This window comes from Prionailurus bengalensis, chromosome D2, assembly GCF_016509475.1.
Source record: "Prionailurus bengalensis isolate Pbe53 chromosome D2, Fcat_Pben_1.1_paternal_pri, whole genome shotgun sequence".
In the NCBI taxonomy this organism is placed as follows: domain Eukaryota; kingdom Metazoa; phylum Chordata; class Mammalia; order Carnivora; family Felidae; genus Prionailurus; species Prionailurus bengalensis.
Genome location: NC_057351.1, coordinates 78450444 through 78475181, shown reverse-complemented (window position 1 = coordinate 78475181; position 24738 = coordinate 78450444). Strand labels below are relative to the sequence as shown.

Genomic DNA, 24738 nt, shown 5'->3' with positions numbered 1-24738 from the left:
GAGTCGGAGACACAACAAACATGGCGGCGGCGGCGACGGTGACGAAGACGGCGGCGGCGGCGACGGTAGCGGCATTAAACAAGGCGGTGGGAGTTACTCGGTGCGGTGGTCAGGTGGTAAGTAGCAGGCTTCCGGCTCGGAAGGCGGCGACACAGCTGAGCAGGACAGTTAAGAAGGAGCGGCGGGAGACGAGAGTCGAGTTCGCAGCGGGCCGGCTGACCCCGCTCGGGACTCAGTCTCAGCGGAAGGTTGGGCGTGGTCGGTCGGTCAGCAGGGTCACGACCCAGGGTGTTCTTGGCCCGAGTGCGGAATGTGCTGTTTCTCGGTTCCGGGAGCCCCGAGGGAGCGGCGCCTGTAGGCAGGGGCTGGAGACTCCTGGGTAGGGAGCTGCTTCTCGCTCTGACAGGTGGTCGTGCGGGGGTCTCCCCGAGGTTTGCGTCTTCACCGGGTCCCAGGGCCTGGGGGTTAGACGAGGCGCGGGACTCCTAAGTGTTCCGAATCCTTATGAGGATGCTGCCCCGACGCCAGTCCTGGGCTGCTCCTTGGGAGGACTTTTAAAACCTCTGTTATCTAATGGTCCTGCCTGGGTTAGTTTCTACTGTTTATGCACTCTCATTTTGGGAGATGTGAGGTTTGGGGACGGCTTTGCAGCGAAGACCCATTCAAGTTCACGCAGGCTTAATAAACTGTCTGTAGTGCGGGTAACCAAGCCGTGCAACTATTAAGTGCTCTGTAACTGAATTTGAATTGAGGTTAAACCGGTTCCAGCTACCACTGACCACGTGGCCCGTGTAGTGTCCCCTTAATGTACTATTGGGAACCCTAATGGGAAGTGACAATTGGGAGAAGAAATAAAGGTACTTTAAATTGTGAGATCTAAGGAAAATTCGGTTTTGAAGAAACAAAACTTATTTAAAACAAAATTTTAAACACCTGGATAGTTAGTTTTAAAATTGCATTTTATTTTAATTTATGACATGCCTTCAACAGCTACTGATTAATATATTGTTGGGAAATCGTTATGGGGAATTGAGATGTTTGGTGTTTTTTTGCCCCCTACGGGTTCAAACCGTGTCCTAGAAAACCCTACGTGTTTGGGATTGCGATAGAGAGCATAATAAAGAGGGGAATCAAGTGTTCGTTCCTTGTGGGGTGTGCTTGGAGGTTTCCTTTTTAGCCCTTTCCCACAAATGTTTCCCTAGGACTAGTGCATTATTTTTATGCAACTGTAGTTGTTCAGCAGTACTAAGCCTGACTCTGTAAGTGTACAATACTGTGCACAAATGAAATTCATAAGTTGAGTTTAAGAAAATAAACATTATTGAGAATTTGCCAAAACGAAATCTTAAGAAATCCACCAGTGGGTGGAACAAGTCAAATTAGTGCTTGTTAGCCTTCGGTGGTTCTTTGTAGCTTTTGTTGAAATAAACTTGTTGCTTTGTTCTTTCATTATCTACTAGTTTAGTTTTCTGGGAATTTTAAAATTGGCACAGGTTATTTTCTTAGCTTAAACCTGTAGATGCTAGTTAACTTTTTGTCATAAAGGTTTTGATTTGTGGTGTGCTTTTCTTTGCAGAACTCTGTATGGCTTTTCAATTTTAGTTGAAATTCCCTCCATGGCCTTTTGGAGTCCCTTGGTGTGTCTCCAGAGTAAATTTCGATTACTCTTCATTTCATCAATGTTGGAGTGGCAAGAAAAAGGAGGAACTGATTTGGGGTGAAAAGGTTAGAGTGTGTAGCTCCTGTTTTGGATATCTTCTGACTTTATGTTTTACTTTTATGTTATGTTTTCTGATTTCTCAAAGCCTTATAATGTCCCTCTTTGCTTTCAAAGAATTTGTTTTGGACGATTCTGTAATCGAAGGAAATGTGTCCTAATTATCTTTGAAGAGTCTGCGTCACTCTCTCTACAAATCAGTCCTCATTTGTCAGGCTTCTTTCTCCATTGATGTGTATTCCATGGCAAAGTAAATCTTTCAGTGACTGTAATTATTAGGCCATAAAAATAAGCACATCTATTAAGCTGCAGTCACTTTTGTAGAGGCATACCTAACCACCAAATTAAGCTGTTGTATAAGTAAGTTGGTTGCTCAGTTTTCTACCTTATGGTTAGTAACCCCCAAAGAGTAGGTGAATAAAATAGATATTTCTATTCCTGTATCATGTTGTTTTCAAAAATTTCCCATAGCTAATAAAAAAGATAGACTTTGGGGGGAAGGTAGGTCATAGAGAATTCTTCTGGTTCTTATGTCACTGCTGTTTCATGGTTGTGGCTGTCTTCTAATTCACATCATGATGCCTGTTTTGTTAGCTCCTGGTTAAGAGAGGGTTTATGTGTGTGCACTTGTATGTGTATCAACAGCTTCCATTTATAGTGTGAGACTGAAAAACAAATATCAGAAAACTTCATACACCAATATCAGAAACCAAGAAAGGTTGGAGAATCGTTTTAAGTTACCTGCTTGAAGGTGAAGAGGTTTTCATGTTCTTTTGGGATCCCAAAGTTTGTTTCTTAAATGCTTCTTTCCTTCACTGGGTAGCCTCTGGCTGTTTTGTAAGAACCTTATTTTTGAGCCTCGAATGGGTAATTTGGGAGAAACTATTGGCATAAAAATGGTTAAGGTACATTCTACCCAGTTTATACAGACATGTACCTACACCCCGGGGGGGTACCATACTAGACCCAACTTAACTTTTATCAGAGTAATCACAGGGGAGACACAAAAGTTTTGCCGTATCATAAGGAATGGGAATAATTCTTCCATGGTTGATATAATTCGATATCATTTAGTAGAAAGAATAGGTCAGGTTAGGAATACACCACCCAAATCTGTAATAAAATTGGAGAATTCAAATATGTTTCTTTTTCTGATGACATGATCTTCCATTTTGAAATTTTGTGTAAGTTATATTTTGGCTAACAAGTCCCAAGGTGTTGAATTCATGGCTTGTGGAAAAGATACCTCCAGTAAAAACATTATAGTTTGCTGATTTCTTAAAGTAGATTTTTATGGTATGTTTGGAGAGGTTTTTAAATTTATCAGTGTCTTAGGGGCATCTCCAGATTTCAGTTAATTTGTGAAGTTCTTAGATTAAACTTTCAGAGACTGATGATTATTAAAGACAGGAAGAGGGTTTGGATATGAAACCTTTATTTTCTTTTGATATTAGGAAGTGTTCCGTAGTTTCAGTTATTGTTCTTTTTCTATTTACTGTTGATTAGAAATAGTGGCTTGAGATGGAGAGAGCTGGATTTTGAACCAAAGACTCCATTCAGATTTAGGCAAGGGCCTGTCGTGTGTGTGTGTGTGTGTGTGTGTGTGTGTGTGTGTGTGTGTGTGTGTGTGTACATGCGCGTGTGCAAAAGAGAGAGAGAAAGTAAGAGAGGGTGTGAGAGAGATAGATGTGATATAGGTCAAGGGAGCATAAAAAATGCTTAGGGATGGAATGACACGTAATTTCTGAACCATTGCAGAAATATCAGAGGTTAAAATTCATCAATATATTTAAAACTCTAATTTAAGAACAGTTTTCTCCCCATATTTACAGTGTTGTGATCTTCCCTTTTTTCATAGGCATTCTTTTTTTTTAAAGTCCATCATGCATTATGATTGAAAATCACACAATTTATGGCAGAGAACGCAGTGAAATTTATAATGTGACAATGTGATAATAGCCAAGACTGTCAAAATATGCCAGCCATCCTCTGTAATTAGGTTCATTTGTGTTCTTAAAACTTGAGATGCATGTATAAAAATACCATTTTCTTCTGCTTGCTTACTGGCAATCTCACGCATTTTTTTTTCTGCATGGTCACATGTTGTACCATAGCAATGTTAGGCCTTCTAATCAGGAGTTGGTAAGATTTATCTTGCTTTTTGAAGACTATCAAAGCATATTCAGATATTTTCCAGTGGACACATCTCAGTTTTCATATGAACTGATTAGCAAGAAGTGATGCTAAGTTGTAATGTAAATACCAGGATTTCTTTCTTAATTACAACTTTTATGATTAGGATACAGACAATCTGTAGGGCCTTACCAATCCTCATCCCTTTTATTTCTTTTTCCTCTTATTGTGGGGGGCCTCTACCTCTAGTACTTTATTGAGTAGCAGTAGTAATAGCAAGCATCCTTGTCTTGTTCTTGATTCCAAAGGGAATGCAACTAAATTTTCTGTTAATTGTGATGTAGATTTTTGGAAGATACCCTATATCAACTTGAGGAATTTTAAACATTCTAAATTTGAGTGAATGATTACTCTGCTGTTTTCTCGCACCTACTGTTTGACACTCAGATATCAGTCTGATTGGTTTTTTTTTACGTGGGTAGATTGCCTTTTTTTCCTCTGAGTAGTTTTATGTTCTCTTTATCTTCTTTGAGGTTTTAAAATTTCAAAATGTGTCTGTTATTTTATTATCATAGGTTCTGTTTTGCACTCTATGATCCCTTTCTGTCTGAAAGACATCTTTAATTTTGGAATTTCTTGATTGTTATTTTTTTGAAAAACATTTCTCTTGGCTTATCTTTTTATTTTTCTGGAACTCATTTGATTAATCTGTCTGCTGTATTTCATACCTTTTTATGTATATCTTTACACTGTTTCCCACCCGTGTGTGTTTTGTTGTCCTTTTTTCCCTTTCCCTTTTATTGAGTTATCATCTTACTACCAATTATTGTTGATCTTATTCTTTTTTTTTTTTTTTAATTTTTTTTTTTCAACGTTTATTTATTTTGGGGACAGAGAGAGACAGAGCATGAACGGGGGAGGGGCAGAGAGAGAGGGAGACACAGAATCGGAAACAGGCTCCAGGCTCTGAGCCATCAGCCCAGAGCCTGACGCGGGGCTCGAACTCATGGACCGCGAGATCGTGACCTGGCTGAAGTCTGACGCTTAACCTACTGCGCCACCCAGGCGCCCCTGTTGATCTTATTCTTAATAACCTTTTTCATTGGAGCTGACTGGCTCACTTTTTTTTTTTTGCCCCTGATCAAAGGTTAAATTAAAAAATTTTTTTTAATCTTTATTTATTTTTGAGAAAGAGAGAGACAGAGCGTGAGCAGGGGAGGAACAGAGGAGACACAGAATCGGAAGCAGGCTCCAGGCTCTGAGCTGTCAGCACAGAGCCCGATGCGCTGCTCGAACCCAAGAACTGCGAGATCATGACCTGAGCCGAAGTCGGACGCTTAACCGACTGAACCACCCAGGCGCCCCTCAAAGGTTAAATTTTAAAGGACAAATGAGCAGAATCAACAATAGTCATGGAACAATTAGTAATACACTGATTAGGAAGCAGAGAGAACCAGTTTAGATAAGCATGGTAAGATGGGAAAAAGTAACTGAAACAAACTTGTTCAGAAACCAACAATGATCCTTAAGACTGAGAAAGTTGAGCCAGACTAAAGCAAATGATTTAAAGAGGTGGCCTAAGAGAGTAAAATAAGATATGAGTTTGGGAAATCGCAATTTGGGCTATGGGAATTAATGAGACGAGGGTAGACCATGTGTGTTTCATTGTAACTAAAGAACATATATATAAAATGATAGCTTATGATGCTCAGTTGATGAACTGAGAAAAAGGGAAAAAAAAATCTGGGACAGGAAGAATTTTTTGACCTCGGGTATAACCATTTTTTTGCTGCAAAATAGCTACTGTTGTCTGAGAACATGCCGTATGCTACACAGGTTGTGAGATACTTTACGTATACATACCTGTAAAACTTAAAACAGCATTGCCAGTTGGTACTATCCCATTTTACAAAATAAGAAACTGTGGCTGAGAGAAGTTTCTGTTTAGAGTCTTCAAGTTAGTACGTTTGGCCTAATACCGTAATACTCTGTTTATCTAGAGGATGGACTTTCAGTGGCCTCAACTTTCTAGAAAACAATGAAAAGATGTAGCAATAACAATACCTTTTAAAAACCCCTAAACATCTTCTAAGAAGGGAGTAAAAGAACTATTCACAAATGTTGCATTAAGAACAGTGAAAATTTGGTCATTTGCACATCCTTACTTGGATAGATATGTTCAGAATAAAGAACAAGTTAGATGTGAGGAGATAGAAAGACAAGAAATACAGATATTAAATAAAAATCATTCTGGGGCCAGTAAATAAGGGAAACCAAAAACTGCCCTGTGTCCTTCCATTAGTTCCTAAAATATCACTGCAGTATTGTATAGTACAGCATGCTACAGGAGTGACATAGTTAAGGGTTAGTCTATATCTATTAGAGTTCTCTTTAGTTAAAACAGAAGTTTTGGTCTTAAAATATCAATCAAGCTGCTGTTAATTGGGAAATGTGCTGTCATGGAGCCTTCTCATTTCTCAACTCCACAGTTCATGCTTTGGAAAACAGATTGAAAAGTACCCAGACTAGTCCAGACATTCTTGAAGAAGAAAAACGTACTGGTGGACCTTAGTACCTGAGTTATTAAGATTTTTATTAGTAGGACTGCCTAATTATTATTAGGCAAGCGGCATGGAGATCCTCAGTTTGTCTCATCCCTGAAGTGCAGCTAGATTAGCACCAAACCATTTTGCACACCTAGGAAATTGATCTGAGGATTAACACAACAGTCTGCATAACCTGAGCCACAGAACTCGGCAGGTATGCAGTGCAGAGAGGTGAACTGGGGAAGACAAATGCAGCGGAGGGTAGGGAGCTGTTTTTGTGGAGAGAGGACAGAGAAAGGTGGAGAGTGTGGTGCATTGGGAGAGTGCAGGAAAAACACTCCCTCGAAAGTAGCTAGAGAAAGAGAGAGGAAGAGTGAAAACACAGGGGACTGAACAAGAAATCTGTTCCCCAAAACCATTGACAGGAAGAAAGGAGAGGGTTTCAATACCACCAGGATTCTATAAACATTGGAGCACAGAGTCTGAAGTTCTGGAGCCCAGTGGCTGGTGGTGCTCTGGTGAGGAAATAGGGCGAATCCCCAGGAGCAGGCAGCAGGGTCTGAGGGGTCCGCATGCCACATGGGGAGAAATGGTTCCCCTGCTTGGAGAGCATTTGGTGAGGCCATACGGCCTTCCCACAGACAAAGGTCCCAGTGGACTCTGGAGAGCAGACACGTTTGCTGGTATTGGGACATACATGCCAGAGTGTAGTGAAACCTGACGCCAGCTGGGTATTGTGATTTGCCACAATCTCTGAATCCCTGTGGCTGCATGATCACACAAACGTTTTCTGGGGCCAGCAGGCAACTGGCCATTGTGCAGCAAGACCTTCCCCCAGAGAGTCATAGTGGGTCCAAGCCACAGGGTTCTCTCAAAGTGTGGGGTTTTGAAAACAATTTTTTTTTTTTAACGTCTATTTAGTTTTGAGACAGAGAGAGACACAGCATGAACGGGGGGAGGGTCAGAGAGAGAGGGAGACACAGAATCTGAAACAGGCTCCAGGCTCTGAGCTGTCAGCACAGAGCCTGACGCGGGGCTTGAACTCACGGACCGCGAGATCATGACCTGAGCCGAAGTTGGACATGTAACTGACTGAGCCACCCAGGCACCCCAAAGTGTGGGGTTTTGAAACACAACCCCACCTGGGATCAAAACTCTGGAGGGAGGTGCCGCCTGGTAGGCAGACAGCTTGGACATGGACAGAGTAGAGGTGGGGAGTGGACGGAGGCCTGAGACAAAGGAGGGGTGCTTGATCATGGGTTGGTGAGAGCATGAAGTTCCTGTGCCAGAGACTAGGGAGCTGGGTAAAGCCATTTCTATCTCCTGCACACACACATGGGCACCACACCGATCCACCTCAGTAAGCTAAGCAGCGCTACCTAGTGGAGAATGGAGCCATTACACCAAGCCCTGCCCAAATGCTCCCTCCGAGCATATCTCCTAGAACAAGTCCCTCTACCTGCTTAGTGTACAGACTATAGAGTACGTCATAGTTTGAGTTCTAGGGGTAATTGGATGTAACTTCATTTGGATTTAATTCTGTTTGCTGGTTCATTTATTTTTCTGCTTCTGGTTTTGTGTAAATTGGTTTTTTTTTTTCATTTTATTTTGCATGGATACAGAAAGAAAAAAATGTATTTTTCTTTTTTTGTTTTTTTACTTTATTTTTTATTTTTAAAAATTTTTCATTCTATTTCGTTTTATTTTATTATATAAATTTTTTTTTTTAAGTTTAAAAATTTTTAGGGGTTCCTGGGTAGCTCAGTTGGTTAAGCATCCAACTTCAGCTCAGGTCATGAACTCATGCTTCATGAGCTTGAGCCCTGTGTCGGCCTTTGTGCTGACAGTTCAGAGCCTGGAGCCTGCTTCAGATTCTGTGTCTCCATCCATCTCTGCCCCTCCCCCACTCACGCTGTGTCTCTCTGTCTCTCCAAAATGAATAAATGTTTAAAAAAAATCTAATAAATAAAATATTTAGGGCTTATAAAAAATACATTTTTTAACATTTTTTTCTTTTTTTCTTTTCTTGCCCTTTTTTTTTTACACTATTTTATCAACCTTTCAACAAGCAGACCAAAACACACCTAGGATCAAACTTCTTTTATTTCATTTTTTGTTTTGTTTTTAATTTTTAACTTTTATTTCATTAACTTTCTTATTCCTCCAAAATGACAAATGAAGGAATTCACCCAAAAAGAAAGAACAGGAAGAAATGACAGGCAGGGGCTTAATCAACACAGATATAAGCAAAATGTCTAAACTAGAATTTAGAACTATGATAATAAGAATACTAGATTGGGTTGAAAAAAACATACAATCCCTTTCTGCAGAGATAAAAGAAGTAAAATCTAGTCAGGACGAAATTAAAAGTGCTGCAAGCAAAATGCAGTCTCAAATGGACGCCATGATGGCAAGGATGGAGGAAGTAGACCACAAAATTATGGAGAATAATGAAGCAGAGAAAAAAGAGGGAAACAAAGGCAAAAGAACATGATACAAGATTTAGAGAACTCAGTGACTTATTAAAAAGGAATAACATCTGGGGCGCCTGGGTGGCGCAGTCGGTTGGGCGTCCGACTTCAGCCAGGTCACGATCTCGCGGTCCGTGAGTTCGAGCCCCGCATCGAGCTCTGGGCTGATGGCTCAGAGCCTGGAGCCTGTTTCCGATTCTGTGTCTCCCTCTCTCTCTGCCCCTCCCCCGTTCATGCTCTGTCTCTCTCTGTCCCAAAAATAAATAAACGTTAAAAAAAAAAAAAAAAAAAAAGGAATAACATCTGAATCACAGGGGTTCCAGAAGATGAAGAGAGAGAAAAAGGGGCAGGTTTATGTGAGCAAACCATAGCAGAAAACTTTCCTAATCTGGGGAAGGACACAGAGTTCAGAATCCAAGAAGCACAAAGATCTCCCATTAGATTCAGCAAAAACCGACCATCACCAAGGCGTATTATAGTCAAATTCACAAAATACACAGATGAGGAAAGAATTATGAAAGCAGCAAGGGAAAAAATTAGCCTTAACCTATAAGGGAAGACCAATCAGGTTTGCAGCAGAGTTATCCACAGACACTTGGCAGGCCAGAAAGGAGTGGTAGGATATAGTCAATGTGTTGAATTGGAAAAATATGCAGCCAAGAATTCTTTATCCTGAAAGGCTGTCATTCAAAATAGGAGAGAGAAAGAGTTTCCCAGACAAACAAAAACTAAAGGAGTTCATGACCACTAAACCAGCCCTGGAAGAAATTTTAAGGGGGAGTCTTTGAGTGGATAAAAGATGAAATGAAACAAAAAAGATTGGACACAACAAAGACTACAAAGGACCAGAGAACATCACCAGAAACAGCAACACGGTGGTACTGAATTTATTCACTACTCACTCTAAATGTCAATGGATTAAAAACTCCAATCAAAAGACATAGGGTATCACAATGGTAAGAAATCAAGTCCCATCTATATGCAGCTTAAAAGAGACCCATTTTAGAACTAAAGACACTTGCAGATTAAAAGTAAGGGGATGGAGAACCATCTATCATGCTAATGGTGTTCAAAAGAAAGCTGGAGTAGCCATACTTATATCAGAGAAACTAGATTTTAAAATAAAATAGAGACTGTAACAAGAGATGAAGAAGGGCATTATATCACAATTAAGGGGGTCTATCCACCAAAAAGATCTAACAGTTGTAAATATTTATGCCCCCAATGTGGAAGCACCCAAATATATAAATCAATTAACCACAAACATAAAGAAACTCATTGGTGATAATACCATAATAGTAGGGGACTTCAGCACCCCACTTACAACAATGGACAGATCAGCTAAGCAGAAAATCAACAAGGAAACTAGCTTTGAATGATACACTGGACTGGATGGACTTAACAAATATATTCAGAACATTTCATCCTAAAGCAGTAGAATACACATTTTTCTTGAGTGCACCTGGAACATTCTCCAGAATAGATCACATACTGGGACACAAATAGCCCTCAACAAGTACAAAAAGATAGAGGTCATACTGTGCATATTTTTAAACCAAAATGCTATGAAACTTGAAGTCAACTACAAGAAAAAATTTGGAAAGACCATAAATACTTGGAGATTAAAGAACACCCTACTAAAGAATGAATGGGTTAACCAAGAAATTAATGAGGAAATTCAAAAGTACATGGAAGCCAGTGGAGATGAAAACATGACAGCCCAAAACGTCTGGGATGCAGCAAAGGTGGTCATAAGAGGGAAGTATATAGCAATCCAGGCCTTCTCAAGGAAGGAAGAAAGGTCTCAAATATACAACCTAGCCTTCACTTACAAGAGCTGGAAAAAGAACTGCAAATAAAGCCCAAAACTAGAAGATGGGAAATAATAAAGAATAGAGCATAAATCAATAATATTGAAATTAAAAAAAAAAAACAAAACCAAACCAGTAGAACAGGTCAATGAAACCAGGAGCTGGTTCTTTGAAAGAATTAACAAAATTGATAAACCCTGGCCAGATTGTTCAAAAAGAAAAAGGAAAGGACCCAAATAAATAAAATCACAAATGAAATAGGAGAGATCACAACTAATACTGCAGAAATGCAAACAATAATAAGAGAATATTATGAGCAATCATATGCCACCAGATTGGGCAATCTGGAAGAAATGGACAAATTCCTAGAAACATCCAAACTACCAAAACTGAAACAAGGAGTAGAAAATTTGAACAGACCTATAACCAGGAAAGAAATTGAATTAGTAATCAAAAATCTTCCAACAAACAAGAGTCCAGGGCTAGATGACTTTCCAGGGGAATTCCACCAAACATTTAAACAAGACTTAACATCTGTTCTTTTGAAGCAATTCCAAAAAATAGAAATGGAGGGAAAACTTCCAAACTCATTCTATGAGGCCAGCATTACCTTGATTTCAAACCAAACCAGACCAAAGACCCCACTAAAAAGGAGAACTACAGACCCAATTTCCCTGATGAACATGGATGGGAAAATTCTCAATAATACTAGCAAACATGATCCAACAATACATTAAAAGAATTATTCACCATGATCGGCTGGAATTTATTCCTGGGATGCAGGGTTGGTTCAATATCCACAAATCAATCAATGTGATACATCACATTGTGATGAAAGGATAAGAACCACATGATTGTCTCAATAGATGCTGAAAAAGCATCTGACAAAATACAGCATCCTTTCTTGATAAAACCTTCCAGAAAGTAGGGATAGAAGGAAGGATCAGACATCAAGATCATAAAAGCCATATATGAAAGATCCACCATGAATATGATTCTCAATGGGGAAAAACTGAGAGCTTTCCCTCTAAAGTCAAGAACACGATCTAAAGTCGATATCCACTCTCATCACTGTTATTCAACATAGTTTTGGAAGTCCTAGCCTCAGTAATCAGAAAACACAAAAAAATAAAAGGCATACAAATTGGCAAGGCAGAAGTTAAACTAACTCTTCATAGATGGCATGACACTCTATGTGGATAACCCAAAAGACTCACCAAAAGCCTGCTGGAACTGATTCATGAGTTCAGCAATGTCGCAAGATATAAAATCAATGTGTAGAAATCAGTTGCATTTCTATACACCAATAACGGAGCAGCAGAAAGAGAAACCAAGGAATCAGTCTCATTTACAATTTCACCAAAAACCATAAAATACCTAGGGATAAACCTAACCAAAGAGGTGAAAAATGTATATGCTGAAAACTATAGAAAGCTTATGAAAGAAATGGAAAAGGACACAAAGAAATGGAAAAACATTCCATGCTCATGGATCAGAAGAACAAATACTGTTAAAATGTTGATACAACCCAAAGCAATCTACATATTCAATGTAGTCCCTATCGAAATAACACCCGCATTTCACAGAGTTAGAACATACAGTCCTAAAATTTGTATGGAACCAGAAAAGACTCCAGTTAGCCAAAGCAGTCCTGAAAAAGGAAACCAAAGCTGGAGGCATCACAATTCTGGACTTCAGGCTGTATTACAAAGCTGTAATTATCAAGACAGTATGGTACTGGCACAAAGACAGACACATAGATCACTGGAACAGAATAGAGAACCTAGAAATGGACCCACAAATGTATGGCCAACTAGTCTTTGACAAAGCAGGAAAGAATATCCAATGGAAAAAAAAGTCTCTTCAGCAAATGGTGTTGGGAAAACTGGACAGCGACATGCAGAAGAATGAACCTGGACCACTATCTCACACCATACACAAAAATAAACTCAAAATGGATGAAAGACCTAAACATAAGACAGGAATCCATCAAAATCCTACAGGAGAAAACAGGCAACAACCTTTTCAACCTCAGCTGTAGCAACTCACTCAACATGTCTTTGGAGGCAAGGGAAACAAAAGCAAACATGAACTATTGGGACCTCATCAAGATAAAAAGCTTCTGCACAGTGAAGGAAACAGCAAAAGTAACCTACGGAATGGGAGAAGATATTTGCAAATGACATGTCAGATGAAGGGTTAGTATCCAAAATCTATAAAGAACCTAACCAAACTCAACACCCCAAAAACAAATAATCCAATGAAGAAATGGACAAAAGGCATAAATAGACACTTTTCCAAAGAAGACATCCAGATGGCTAACAGACACGTGAAAAGATGCTCAACATCACTCATCAGGAAAATAAAAATCAAAACCACGGCGAGTTACCACCTCACACCTGTCAGAATGGCTAAAATTAACTCAGGCAACAACATGTTGGTGAGGATGTGGAGAAAGAGGAACCCTTTTGCACTGCTGGTGGGAATGCAGATGGGTGCAGCCACTCCAAAAGACAGTATGGAGTTCCTCAAAAAATTAAAAATAGATCTACCCCACGACCCAGCAATTGCACTACTAGGTGTTTATCCAAAGGATACAGGAGTGCTGATTCAGAGGGGCACATGCACTCCAATGTTTATAGCAGCACTATCAACAATAGCCAAAGTATGGTAAGAGCCCATATGTCCATCGACTGAATGGATAAAGAAGATGTGGTATATATACAATGGAATCTCACTCAGCAATCAAAAAGAATGAAATCTTCCAATTTGCAACAATGTGGATAGAACTAGAGTATATTATGCTAAATGAAGTAAGTCAGACAAATATTCAGACAAATTTCACTCATGAAATTTAAGATACAAAATAGATGAACATAAGGGAAAGGACACAAAAACAATATAAAAACAGAGACAAACCATAAGAGACTTTTAAATACAGAGAACAGTGGTGTTGGAGGAGTGTTGGGTGAGGGGATGGGCTAAAGGGGCAAGGGGTATTAAGGAGGACACTTGTTGGGATGAGTGCTGGGTGTTATATGTAAGTGATGAATCACTAAAAATGTGTGTGTGTGTGTGTGTGTGTGTGTGTGTGTGTGTGTGTGTGTATAAATACCTAATATAGTAAAACTATCAGAATATCTACTAAAAATCCCATTTAGTTAAAAAAAACTGTTTGGAGACATACATGTATTGTGTAAATCTCCATTTGGTTGAAATAACTTTTGAAATATTTAGCTCTTTGAAACATCTAAATAGCAGTCAAAGGAGGTTGTTTACATGCCCCCTGCTCCTTCCATCCTTAGAAGATTCTCTGATATTTAATGCAGGAGCGGATACCATAATTTGTGACACCTCCTAGAAAAAATTCAGAAGTAATCTAAAAAAAATTATCATGCCATTTAAGGGATGACTGAGTTCAGCAGACATGTTAGCTATAGGGGGGAGAAGAGAATTGCTGACTAGGGATGTAATGAAGAGGATCTAGCTGGTCATAAGATCATAGAGGGGGGAATTATATCATGAAGGAGGAGGGGGAGGACTCGATTTCTAAACTTTCTTCCAGCTCTTAAGATTCTATGGATTTGACAGTCCCGTCCACCACTGCAGTTTGAATCACACTGGAGTAGGTTTGTTTGTTTAGTTCTTAATGTGGTTGCCATCTGTGCTTGGCGCCCTTTATTTCTTGTGCACTTTCTTGAAACTTTTCTTTTCATCAGCCAAATGCAAATATGTATGTGTAGACTCTGCCCATGCATCACTAACTTTCAAAAGAAAATAAAAATTAAATTGTTAAAAAGAAAAAGACCACGTGGTGTGTGAGCATAGACAAAAATAGACCAGTGAAACAGAATAGAGAATCCAGAAATAGAGCCACATATATATAATCACCTGATTTAGAAAGGTGATAATAGAATCTAGTGGAGAAAGGCTAGTCTATGAAATGCGTGTTGCTAGGACATCTCTTTGGGAAAAAAGTATATTTTGACTCTTCACCTCACACTATACATACACAAATTCCAGATGAAATATGAAAGGTAAAAAAAAAAAAAACTAGTAAAGTTTTTAGAAGAAACTACAGAAGAACATCCTCAAGTAAGATATTGGTAAGGACACAACTCTAAATGTGAAGGAAAGAAATGGGGAAGTTGGACTGTATTAAGAATTTGTGTTCATGAGGTTATCTTTAGGAAAGTGAAAAGGCAAACAGAGTGAGAGAAGACGCTTGAAATCCACATATCCAATAAAGAGCTCATATCCAGAATATTACAAAGAACTCTTACCTATTAGAAAAATAAGCAAAAGACTTGAAAGCTATCACTGGGTATGAAAATAGAGGGTGTCTTCATGGCTAATTAACATAAAAAGTACACAACTTCATTAATCATCAAGGGATAGAAATTAAAACCAGTGTGATACCACCATATATGTGCTGGAATGGCTACAATGAAAAAAGCAATAAATACCTGTGTGTTGGCAGGGATGTAGAGCAAGAGAGCTCTTGTTCACTGCTGGTGAGAGTGTAAACTGGTTTAAGCGCTTTGAAAAACCATTTTGCACTATCTAAAGCTGATATCTGCAAACCCTGTGCCATAGCAATTTCAGAGGTCGCAGGGTCCTTGCTGGGACTCAGGGACCAGCACAGGAAGGTGTGCCGGGGTGCTACCAGGATGTGGGTGGCCTTCTGTTTCTCCATGTGGATGCTGACTTCATGGATGCATTCAGTGTATGACAATTCATTGAGCTCTACCCTTAGGATTTATGTGCTCTTCTGTGTGTATGCCGGGCTTTGAGAAAATGTTAAACTTACATATTGAGAAGTGACTAATCTTTAGATTGATTCTACTGAATGAATCATCTGGCTTTCAAAGATAAGTGTTTTTAGATAGAAATAACTCATTAAATAGTTGGAATATTTAATGAGGAAAAAAATTTAGCAGAAGATCTATTTAACAAGACCTTAGACATTTGCATAAAAATATTTTTACTGGAAGAAAAGACTTTTGTCCCCTAGGTGCTAGACTTCCTTATCTTGTTTTTACTAGAAAACTTTTTCATTATTTGATTTCTGAATTTGGGCCATAATTATACCTATGTGAGGATCGGTTTAGTTTGTGGTTACAAAATCTTATATGATACTTTACATGAGCATCAGATTTTTTGTTTTCTTTCTTAATTTTTTCCCTCCATTCTCATAGCATGATGGGTAGCGGCAGAGGTGGTGATTTGGATTTCTAGGGCAGGGGTCAGGGAAATTATGGCATGTAGGCCAAACCTGGCTTAAGGCCTGCCTCTATAAAGCTTTATTTTGGAACACAGCCATACTCAATTTATTCGCGTTTTTTATGGCCGCTTTCAGCTATAATGACAGTTAAGTAGTTGCGACAGAAACCTTATGACCTACAAAGCCTAAAATACTTACTGTCTTGCCTTTTTATGGAAAAGGTTTACCACCCCTTGTTCTAGATCACCTTTATTTCTAGAGTATTCATCCATGTGAACCCTATGATTTGAGAGCCTTTACTGTCCAAAATGATAGTCACTAGCCATATGTAGCTATTTCAGTTTAAATTAAATAAAATTAAAAACTCAGGTCATTTGTATTCACCACACTTTAAGTACTCATCGCTGTGTGTGGCTGGTAGCAACTGTATTGGGCAATGCAGATATGTAATATGTCCATCATCCAGAAAATTCTCTCTGGCCCTGATTGAGCCACTTGGTTTTTTTTGACTGTCTCCATTGATAATCCTGCTGATGTGCCTGTTTCTTTCATCTGGACTTATTTTCTCTTATTTTCTGTCTTTGTAATTTCATTCCATCCTTTAAGACTAAGTTTGAATCCTAGTTTATTTAAATATTAAATATATTAAATATTCAACATTTTCTGTATGTCTTATCTAGTTCACCAAGAAAATAGTAAGATATTGAAAGGCAGGTACTGTGTTCTTTGTAGCTTTGTTTAATTCCTTGAACATAGTAATCTTTGTCACTGTTGTTTTAATACATATTGGATCTCACTAAATAGTGTGAAATTATTTCACTTTTTTTCCCCCTAGGCATAACGAACTGTAAACTTCAAAAAAATAAAAATAAATAAAAAAAGAAAGAAAGAAAAAGAAAAAAGTAAAGATGGGTGAAAAGAAACCAGAGCCTTTGGACTTCGTGAAAGATTTCCAGGAATATCTGACTCAACAGACTCATCATGTGAATATGATTTCTGGATCAGTTAGTGGGGATAAAGAAGCAGAGGCTCTTCAGGGAGGTAGACTCATCTTAATACTATTAATTAATTCACTTTTCATAAATACGTTAATGTTTGTATATAGCTATGCATATGATGAAGACCACTATTGACTAATATGAATCATTCCATCTTTACTTAGAAAGATACAGTACAGTTTGTTTTCCTCTTTACACATGTCAGATTTTTGTTGAGGGAGAATGAGGCTTCCCCAAGGGCCTAACATGGTCTAGAGAGGCATTATGGTCTCATTGGAAGGTTAGGAGTTCCAAATATCTTTCCCATCTTATAAGTTCTAGTAGCTAACTGTCGACACAAGGAACCCAAGGGGGTCTAACATCAGCTTCACTACACAAAGGATTTGGCCATTAGGAAATCTGGATTAGACCAGAGACATGATGGGGGTTTCTGTTTTTTCTCTCTTAAAATGAAGAAAGCGCTGACCTGTTTACCCATTTAGACAGCAAACTGGAATAGAGAAAGCAACCCGTTTGGGCCTGTTACAGACAGACTTTATCTTGTTTGCTTACCAAACACACTGGAATTTATTTCTGAACGTAGCTCAGGTGTCAACAAACCACAGCTCACGGACCCCACCTGGACTGCTAACTGTTTTTATATGACCTGCAAACTAAGAGAGATTTCTAGATTTGAAAATGGTGGTGGGGGGGAACCAAAACAATACTCTAATGTGCAAATTATATGAAATTCAGACATCAGCATCCGTAAGTAACATTTGATTGAAACAGAGCTATATTTGCTTGTTTACATGTTTTCTATAGCTGTTTTTGTGCTATAACAGCAGAGTTGAGTAGTTGTGATAGAGAACATGTGGCCCATAAAGCCACAAAATATTTACTCTCTGATCCTTATGGGAGGTTTGCTGACCCCTGATGAAGATGGTCTGTGGCCTGTAGTCTAGGGGCCAACAGCAGTGGCCAGGCATCATCTGGGAGCTTGTCAGAAGTGTAAAATGTCAGTTCCCAGTGCAGATCTACTGAATCAGTCTGTATTTTAAAAAGCTCCTCATGTGATTCATACACATGCACATTAAATCTTTGGAGTCACCGGCTCGAGAGAGAAATCAGAGAGGGGGACACAGCCTTGTCCCTCCCATGCTGTGGCACTGTTGGATATTGGGTTTTCACCGACCAGCAAGATCACTTTTCTCCTGGTGAAGCAGGGAGGAAACAGTGGAGGAGGCGGCTTGACGTGTTCACACAAATAGTACTGCTATTTCCTGGGGATGCAGTAGAAGTGCTTTGCCCATGAAGTTGCAGCACCAAAAATGTCCCTTCTGACACTTGAGTTTATAGGTTCCTGGACTGGGATCCAAGAGAAAAGGCTTGTAGTCCCCACTGCTTTCTGGTCTTCCTGATTAGGAGCACTTGCCCCTTCAGTTTCTTTATAGATACAAAGAAGTAGTCGGATCACATTAAAAACAAAGGGCCAGACCGATACCTTTTAGCTTTCAAATTCTTGCAGTTCTAACATTCAGAGGTATCAGACTATCTTCCTTTATGTGCTTATTTAGAATGTTAAGATCCTAAATGCATCCCAGCCTCTAGAACATGTGCATAAACCAAGTGGAACAGTGCAAAACTCAACATTAATTGCTTTAGACTACAGTAAATAGAGTTAGGATTGGGGAGATTACCATGACTGCCAGTTATAGTATTTGTAGAAGTGGCTAGAATCTTAAACGTGTGTAACTTTGCCATTACTCCTTACTCCCCTCTGTCTCCTCACCTGTCACATTAGGATAATACTCAGCTCTCTTCTTCAGAAGCCTGTGGAGGACTGATAAAATGTATGTGTAAGTAATTTGAGATCCCCCTATAAAAGGTTCTCAAAAACAGGATACTGCTTTTGTGTGAAATTAACCTCAGTTCAGAAAGTGAAAGTCTGTAGCTTACGAGTTTAGCTTTTGTGCTAAATTAACTATCAATTTATGATTTTTTTACCACTCAAAACCAAAATGCTAAATTGCGTTGATTCTGAGATGCATAATTTCTTTTGCTATACTTTGTTTATAGCTGGAACAGATGGTGATCAAAATGGACTCGATCACCCATCTGTTGAAGTTTCTCTGGATGAAAACTCAGGAATGTTAGTAGACGGGTTTGAAAGGACCTTTGATGGGAAGCTCAAGTGTCGGTACTGCAACTATGCCAGCAAAGGAACAGCCCGGCTTATTGAACACATTAGAATCCACACAGGTAATGGAGAAACAGCTGGAGAAGGCATTTGTTTGGGGGTGGGAGAGGGGCCAAGGAAGGCAGGTTGATGCGTCCTATAAATAGTTCTAATAGTTTAACATTGATGGCTGATAACAAGGTATGGATAAATGGAGAAGTTACTCTATTTTTTCAAAACAATAGCATAATGAGAGGAAGTAAGGCCCCTTCTAGAGCTTCCCCCTCCTTAGCCATCTTTCTTCGTGTTCCAAGTAATCTCTCAACATTTATCTGCTTCTCAGGCTGGGCAGGTTAATGCTGATAGTATGTGAAGTGATAAAATGTTTTTATCTTCACCCTTAGTATGTTTCAGTTGCCGACCAGGGACAAGGCATTTATACAGTCACAGACTACATTGCTAATCTGCAGGGCTTGCTGTAGCCACCCCACTTCCTGAGAAACCCTCCTAGCTGTGCCTGCCCTGGGCAAGCCCTGGTCACGTGTCCCAGCTGTGTGCCTGTGGTTTCTCATGCTATGTGGTGCTGACCTAGACCCCTTCTGAGGACAGGGTTTGTGGCAGGGCCCTCTTGGTGCCCACAGAGCCTAAAAGAGCAGCTGACACATAGTAAGTATTCAGTACTTAATTTGTTAAATTAATGACTCCAAATCTCATACTCCAGATACTTATTTTACACTATTTCCAGCTAAGGGCACTAACTCAAATTGTCCCCTCTGGCAGCTGAAGAGGAGAAGGAGGAAGGTAGAGGTAAAGCACTGGCCATTTTGAAGGGACACTTGGCATAACTCATACTTGGACTAGGAAACTCATTTCCATTTTGAGCTTTCTATTTAATAGAAGGACTTTTTAGAAAGGCTTTTTGTATTTTTTTTCTGAAGAAGGGGTATGTGTGTGTGTGTGTATGAGTATGTATGGAGAAGTGCTCGTGTACAGGTGTGTACATAAACACATAACTGAGGCATACTTTTGGTAAAGTCACTGTTATACAGGGTACTGTCAGTTTTGCTCTTCTTTCCCAAAATGCCAGCTGAAGCCACAACAACTTTTACATGATATTGACTAAGAGAATGGATCTCTATGTCTCAAATTGTGGCTGAAGAGTTCTTAAGCTTTATTTAAGCCTACAGGTTTCTTTGCAAAGAAACGTGAACAATTTCTAAATCTAGTGAACGGACAAAACATGAAACTCTCCACAAATGAGCTACCTTTGCAGTTTCTCCCCCATTTTTCTTTTTAAACAGGTGAGAAACCTCATAGGTGTCACTTATGTCCATTTGCATCTGCTTACGAGCGCCATCTGGAAGCCCACATGCGTTCCCATACAGGAGAAAAACCATACAAATGTGAATTATGTTCCTTCCGCTGCAGTGATCGAAGTAACCTGTCCCATCATCGAAGGCGCAAGCATAAAATGGTACCAATTAAAGGCACTAGGTCTTCCTTAAGCAGCAAGAAAATGTGGGGAGTTTTACAGAAGAAAACAAGCAATCTGGGCTATAGCAGAAGAGCACTAATCAACTTAAGTCCACCTTCCATGGTGGTTCAGAAGCCAGACTACCTTAACGACTTTACCCATGAAATCCCAAATATCCAGACCGACTCGTATGAAAGTATGGCAAAAACCGCACCAACGGGTGGCCTGCCAAGGGACCCACAAGAACTCATGGTTGACAACCCTTTAAATCAGCTCTCGACTCTGGCAGGACAGTTGTCCAGTTTACCGCCGGAGAACCAAAACCCCGCCTCCCCCGACGTGGTCCCCTGCCCCGATGAGAAGCCTTTCATGATGCAGCAGCCCTCTGCCCAAGCGGTCGTTGCCGCCGTGTCCGCGAGTATTCCTCAGAGCTCCTCCCCCACGAGCCCTGAGCCTCGGCCGCCCCACAGCCAGAGGAACTACAGTCCGGTGGCAGGTCCGAGCAGCGAACCGAGTGCCCACACCAGTACCCCCAGCCTAGGGAACAGCCAGCCGAGCACTCCGGCTCCCACGCTGCCGGTCCAGGACCCTCAGCTCCTGCACCACTGCCAGCACTGTGATATGTACTTCGCCGACAACATCCTTTACACTATTCACATGGGATGTCATGGGTATGAAAATCCTTTCCAGTGTAACATATGTGGCTGCAAATGTAAAAACAAGTATGATTTTGCCTGTCATTTTGCAAGGGGACAACATAACCAACACTGATTGAAAGTAATCACATTATGCTTTCCTTGGTTTTACCTTTGTGTTTTATCGTTTTGTTTATTGTTGTTTTTGTTTTTCTGGGGGTGGGGTCATTCCTAATAAGATGTCTGCTAATTTAAAGTCTATCTACATATTTATAGAATGTAAGTTTGACAGTGGAAACAAAACTTTCTCCTTTTTTTTTTCTTCTCCCCATAAAAATCTGGTGAGGGTCACTTATGTATTAGAACAGTTAGACACATTGGGGTCTATTTTCTCGTTTCATTTAGACATTTGAGAATTGGAGTGCAGTCATAATCCTAACAGGTATTCATTTAAATTTCCCATATTTATGGTCCATAAAATCTTCAAAGCTTATTGCTACTCTTGGTATTTCAACATACACATTGCAGCTAGGTAATTTCTGCCATGAATCAGCATGGTAAAATTACCGCCTCTTCCAAAGTCTATTAACAGCTTATTTCAGTGTTTTCAGAGAGGAATTGCCTTTAACAACACTCTTAACTGACATGCTGTTTAGTTCACATTGCTGAAGTTGAAGCCGTGCTTTCGTTTCAACTGATAATCACAGAACTACTTTGTGTAGATTTTGTTCTCCATAAGGGGAAATGTAATAGTGCATTCCTTTCAAATTAAAGCTATAAAAACATGAGGTAAAAGTTCTGAAAAGAAATGAAACTTAAATTGAAAATGGGCTTAATATTTAAAATACCTGTTTATTCCATTTCCAGTTTAAACACCTATCTTTTTATGCTGGTTTATTGCAAAAGCCACAGGTAAATACAGGAGAGTGCTAGAAATATAAGAGGATTATCTGTAAAGATGCCTTTTTGTTTCTTTTAATTTGAACCTTTCATTTAAATTCTCCATTCTGACATCATTATTGTCAGGCGAGGTTGATAAATATACTGAGACTCTGTTATTCCTTCTATTCCTTTGATGACCAAAGAGGTACAGTGGAATTCATCCATCTCAATCCTCGGAAATGCAGTCCTTTACACACATGTACACGCGCACGCGCGCACACACACACACACACAGAATCTCTGAAATGTCCATTTCCTGCCCTCTGTCCATTCATCGTCCATAATTTCTGAGAAGAGGTGGTATAGTAACACATGGGAAAATGTGGTGGTGAAGTAATACTTAAAAAAATGAGAACGTGTGTGCAGAGCAAATTCTGGTTTTTCGTTCAGAATTGGCCATGTAAAAGATCTGCTGTGAATTCAAGTTGTAATGCTTATTTGCAGGTCCTGCCAGTTTTTCGTGTACAGTGACAAAACTATACGGAGACTGAATCGCCGCCTTAGTAGGATAGGGTACAAAAAGTAGGAAAATAGAAGATGCAGTTAAATGTGGTATTTAATTTGTTTACAAAAATAAGACTTGCTAAATCTAGAATAATTTTGAATAGGAGGCTATTGTTTTTATATTGTGTAATAACTAGCTTACTCTGAAGAGGGTTTGGTCAAACAATAAAATATATTGTTACTAACTGCTGGTTTCTGTGTACTTTGCAAAAGTTTGATTTTTTAATTTGGTTCAGATCTTACAAAGTGTTACTAATTGGCTTCTTAAGGAGAATATCCTAACTACTAAGCATTTAATAAGCAAAAAAGACCTCAGCTCATCTATAGTAACTAAAAGGGAAACACGGACAGTGTATGTCCCCAGAACCCCCAAGTGCCAACTTAATGAATCTTCTGCCCTCCCTTCCAAATGCTAGAAAGCCAGTAAAAGGAGTTCTTGTGGTTTAATGTCCAATTGAAACTAATCTCAGCAGCATTGTTGAGAGAGCAGCAAGGAGTCTGTCCAAACTGTCAATAACTCTCTTCCTTGTCAGATCTGAGGCTTGTGCCATCTACGATTGTATTTCTCTTGTAGCTTCACTCACTCACCGCTCAGATCCACGTTCATGCAACCATTTCCAAATCTGACTTGGCTCTAGTATTTTTTTATTGCCAGGAGAAACAGGTTGCCGTCATTTGGAAGCTTTTGCAATTCAAACGAAAGCAATACTCTGAGATAGAAAATGAGAGATTTCATTAAAGAAAGAGGAAGGACTCTCTCATTAAAACCAGTTTAACAACTCTATATTCTGGGCCCAATAGTGACAAACACTTTTTTCTGACAACTAAAGATAGATGTTTTGAAGGTACATTTTAACTTAAACAGAGAATATCTTTTTTTTCATAATTATAAACTAGAATTAGAAATCTACTTTTCCTAGGACTTAAAAGAGCACAGTCCGTGTTCCAAAGGCGTCAGTGCTTGAGCGCTACAATTAATTCTAAATGCACTAAAGTTTTTGAATCAAATCTACCTTAGAAACTTTTTTAGTATTGTATTTTTTAAAAAGATTTAGGATTTTATTTAAATTTTCTGTGAGTTAAATTTTATACATGGAAAGATGATACTATCTTCCATTAAGTGTTGAATATGTTTCTCCCATTTTATTTTTAATCAAATATTTTATAGAAATGAGCTGCTAGGAAAAGTTGAACGTGAACTATTTATAGTACTTTGCTGTGAACAGGCAATGCTCTGAAACTAAAATTATTTTTGTTCAGTGAACATAAGTTTAGATTTTTAAAGTTCATAGATAATTTATCTCCACTAATATTTTTTTAAGAAACTGTGAAGCGATTAACAGGGAATAATTTCGTTTCAGATTTTACTAATCTCGTATGTAGCTACAACTTCTTGAAATTCAAGTAAAGGCTAGACTTTTACTTTGAATATTAGCCACTGCTATTTCATTTTAGAAATAAGTGTTTGCCATTTATCTGCAGAATTGTTTGACAAAGGGGATATTCCTTTAAAAATGTTGAGATAAACTTCATTTTAAGTTTTACAAAGATATTTATCAAGTGGATGTATTATTTTTAAAGAAATTCCCTGCTAAGGACTTTTTCATTAAATGATCTTATTAGAGGGATTATGATTTCTACAACTTGTTTTTGTTCATATGTACTTTGATGTAAAGAACATATTTTATATGCAAAACATAAAACCTGAGTATGGTTGCAAAACACTACATTGTTTAGGGATTCCAGAGAGCAGTTTGATGCCGAAATAACCATATCTAGTCTGTAGTTCATATTGTGAATTAAGCTTTGCTTTTGTAATACATGAATAAAAAAATAACACTTCTATTGATCTCGATTTTTCTTCTTTGAAAACTAGGGTCCAGTTAGGTTTTTAGTAATTTTCCCGTATGTAAACTGTTAATTAAAAAAAAGGCGGGGGGGGGGGTTATGGCTACATTGGTTTGAATTTGTAGAATGCCTTACCCATGAGAAGATCTGTCACATGAGTTAAAAACAAAAACAGCTCCATGTATCCACGTCTTGTCTTCTTCCTTCTCTGCCTTATTGACGAAGACTCTTGTCCCCACCAGCCCTACCCTAAGGGTTCTGGCACGTAAATGAGGAA

The 24738-nt window shown here is 39.0% G+C and overlaps 1 protein-coding gene across 3 annotated transcripts; it reads left to right on the top strand.

The window, feature by feature from the left end:
• Nucleotides 1-2: 2 nt before the first annotated feature.
• IKZF5 (IKAROS family zinc finger 5) lies at nucleotides 3-24462 on the top strand. Of its 3 annotated transcripts, XM_043597780.1 has the most exons (5): nucleotides 3-116; nucleotides 1577-1725; nucleotides 16738-16943; nucleotides 18959-19141; nucleotides 20360-24462. In XM_043597780.1, exons 3-5 carry the CDS (start codon nucleotides 16811-16813, stop codon nucleotides 21301-21303), a joined length of 1260 nt encoding a protein of 419 aa, XP_043453715.1. In that variant the 5' UTR covers nucleotides 3-116; nucleotides 1577-1725; nucleotides 16738-16810; the 3' UTR covers nucleotides 21304-24462. The 3 variants fall into 3 exon arrangements, with proteins under 3 accessions (XP_043453715.1, XP_043453716.1, XP_043453717.1); XM_043597781.1 differs by lacking the exon at nucleotides 1577-1725 and having other exon boundaries at nucleotides 7-116; XM_043597782.1 differs by lacking the exons at nucleotides 3-116; nucleotides 1577-1725 and having other exon boundaries at nucleotides 16834-16939.
• The last annotated feature ends 276 nt before the right edge of the window (nucleotides 24463-24738 follow it).

Coding starts and splice junctions, on each gene's coding strand:
- IKZF5 (XM_043597780.1), top strand. CDS start 16,811: ATGGGTGAAAAGAAACCAGAGCCTTTGGACTTCGTGAAAGATTTCCAG. Junction 16,944..18,958: donor AGCAGAGGCTCTTCAGGGAG/GTAGACTCATCT, acceptor CTTTGTTTATAG/CTGGAACAGATGGTGATCAA. Junction 19,142..20,359: donor ACACATTAGAATCCACACAG/GTAATGGAGAAA, acceptor CTTTTTAAACAG/GTGAGAAACCTCATAGGTGT.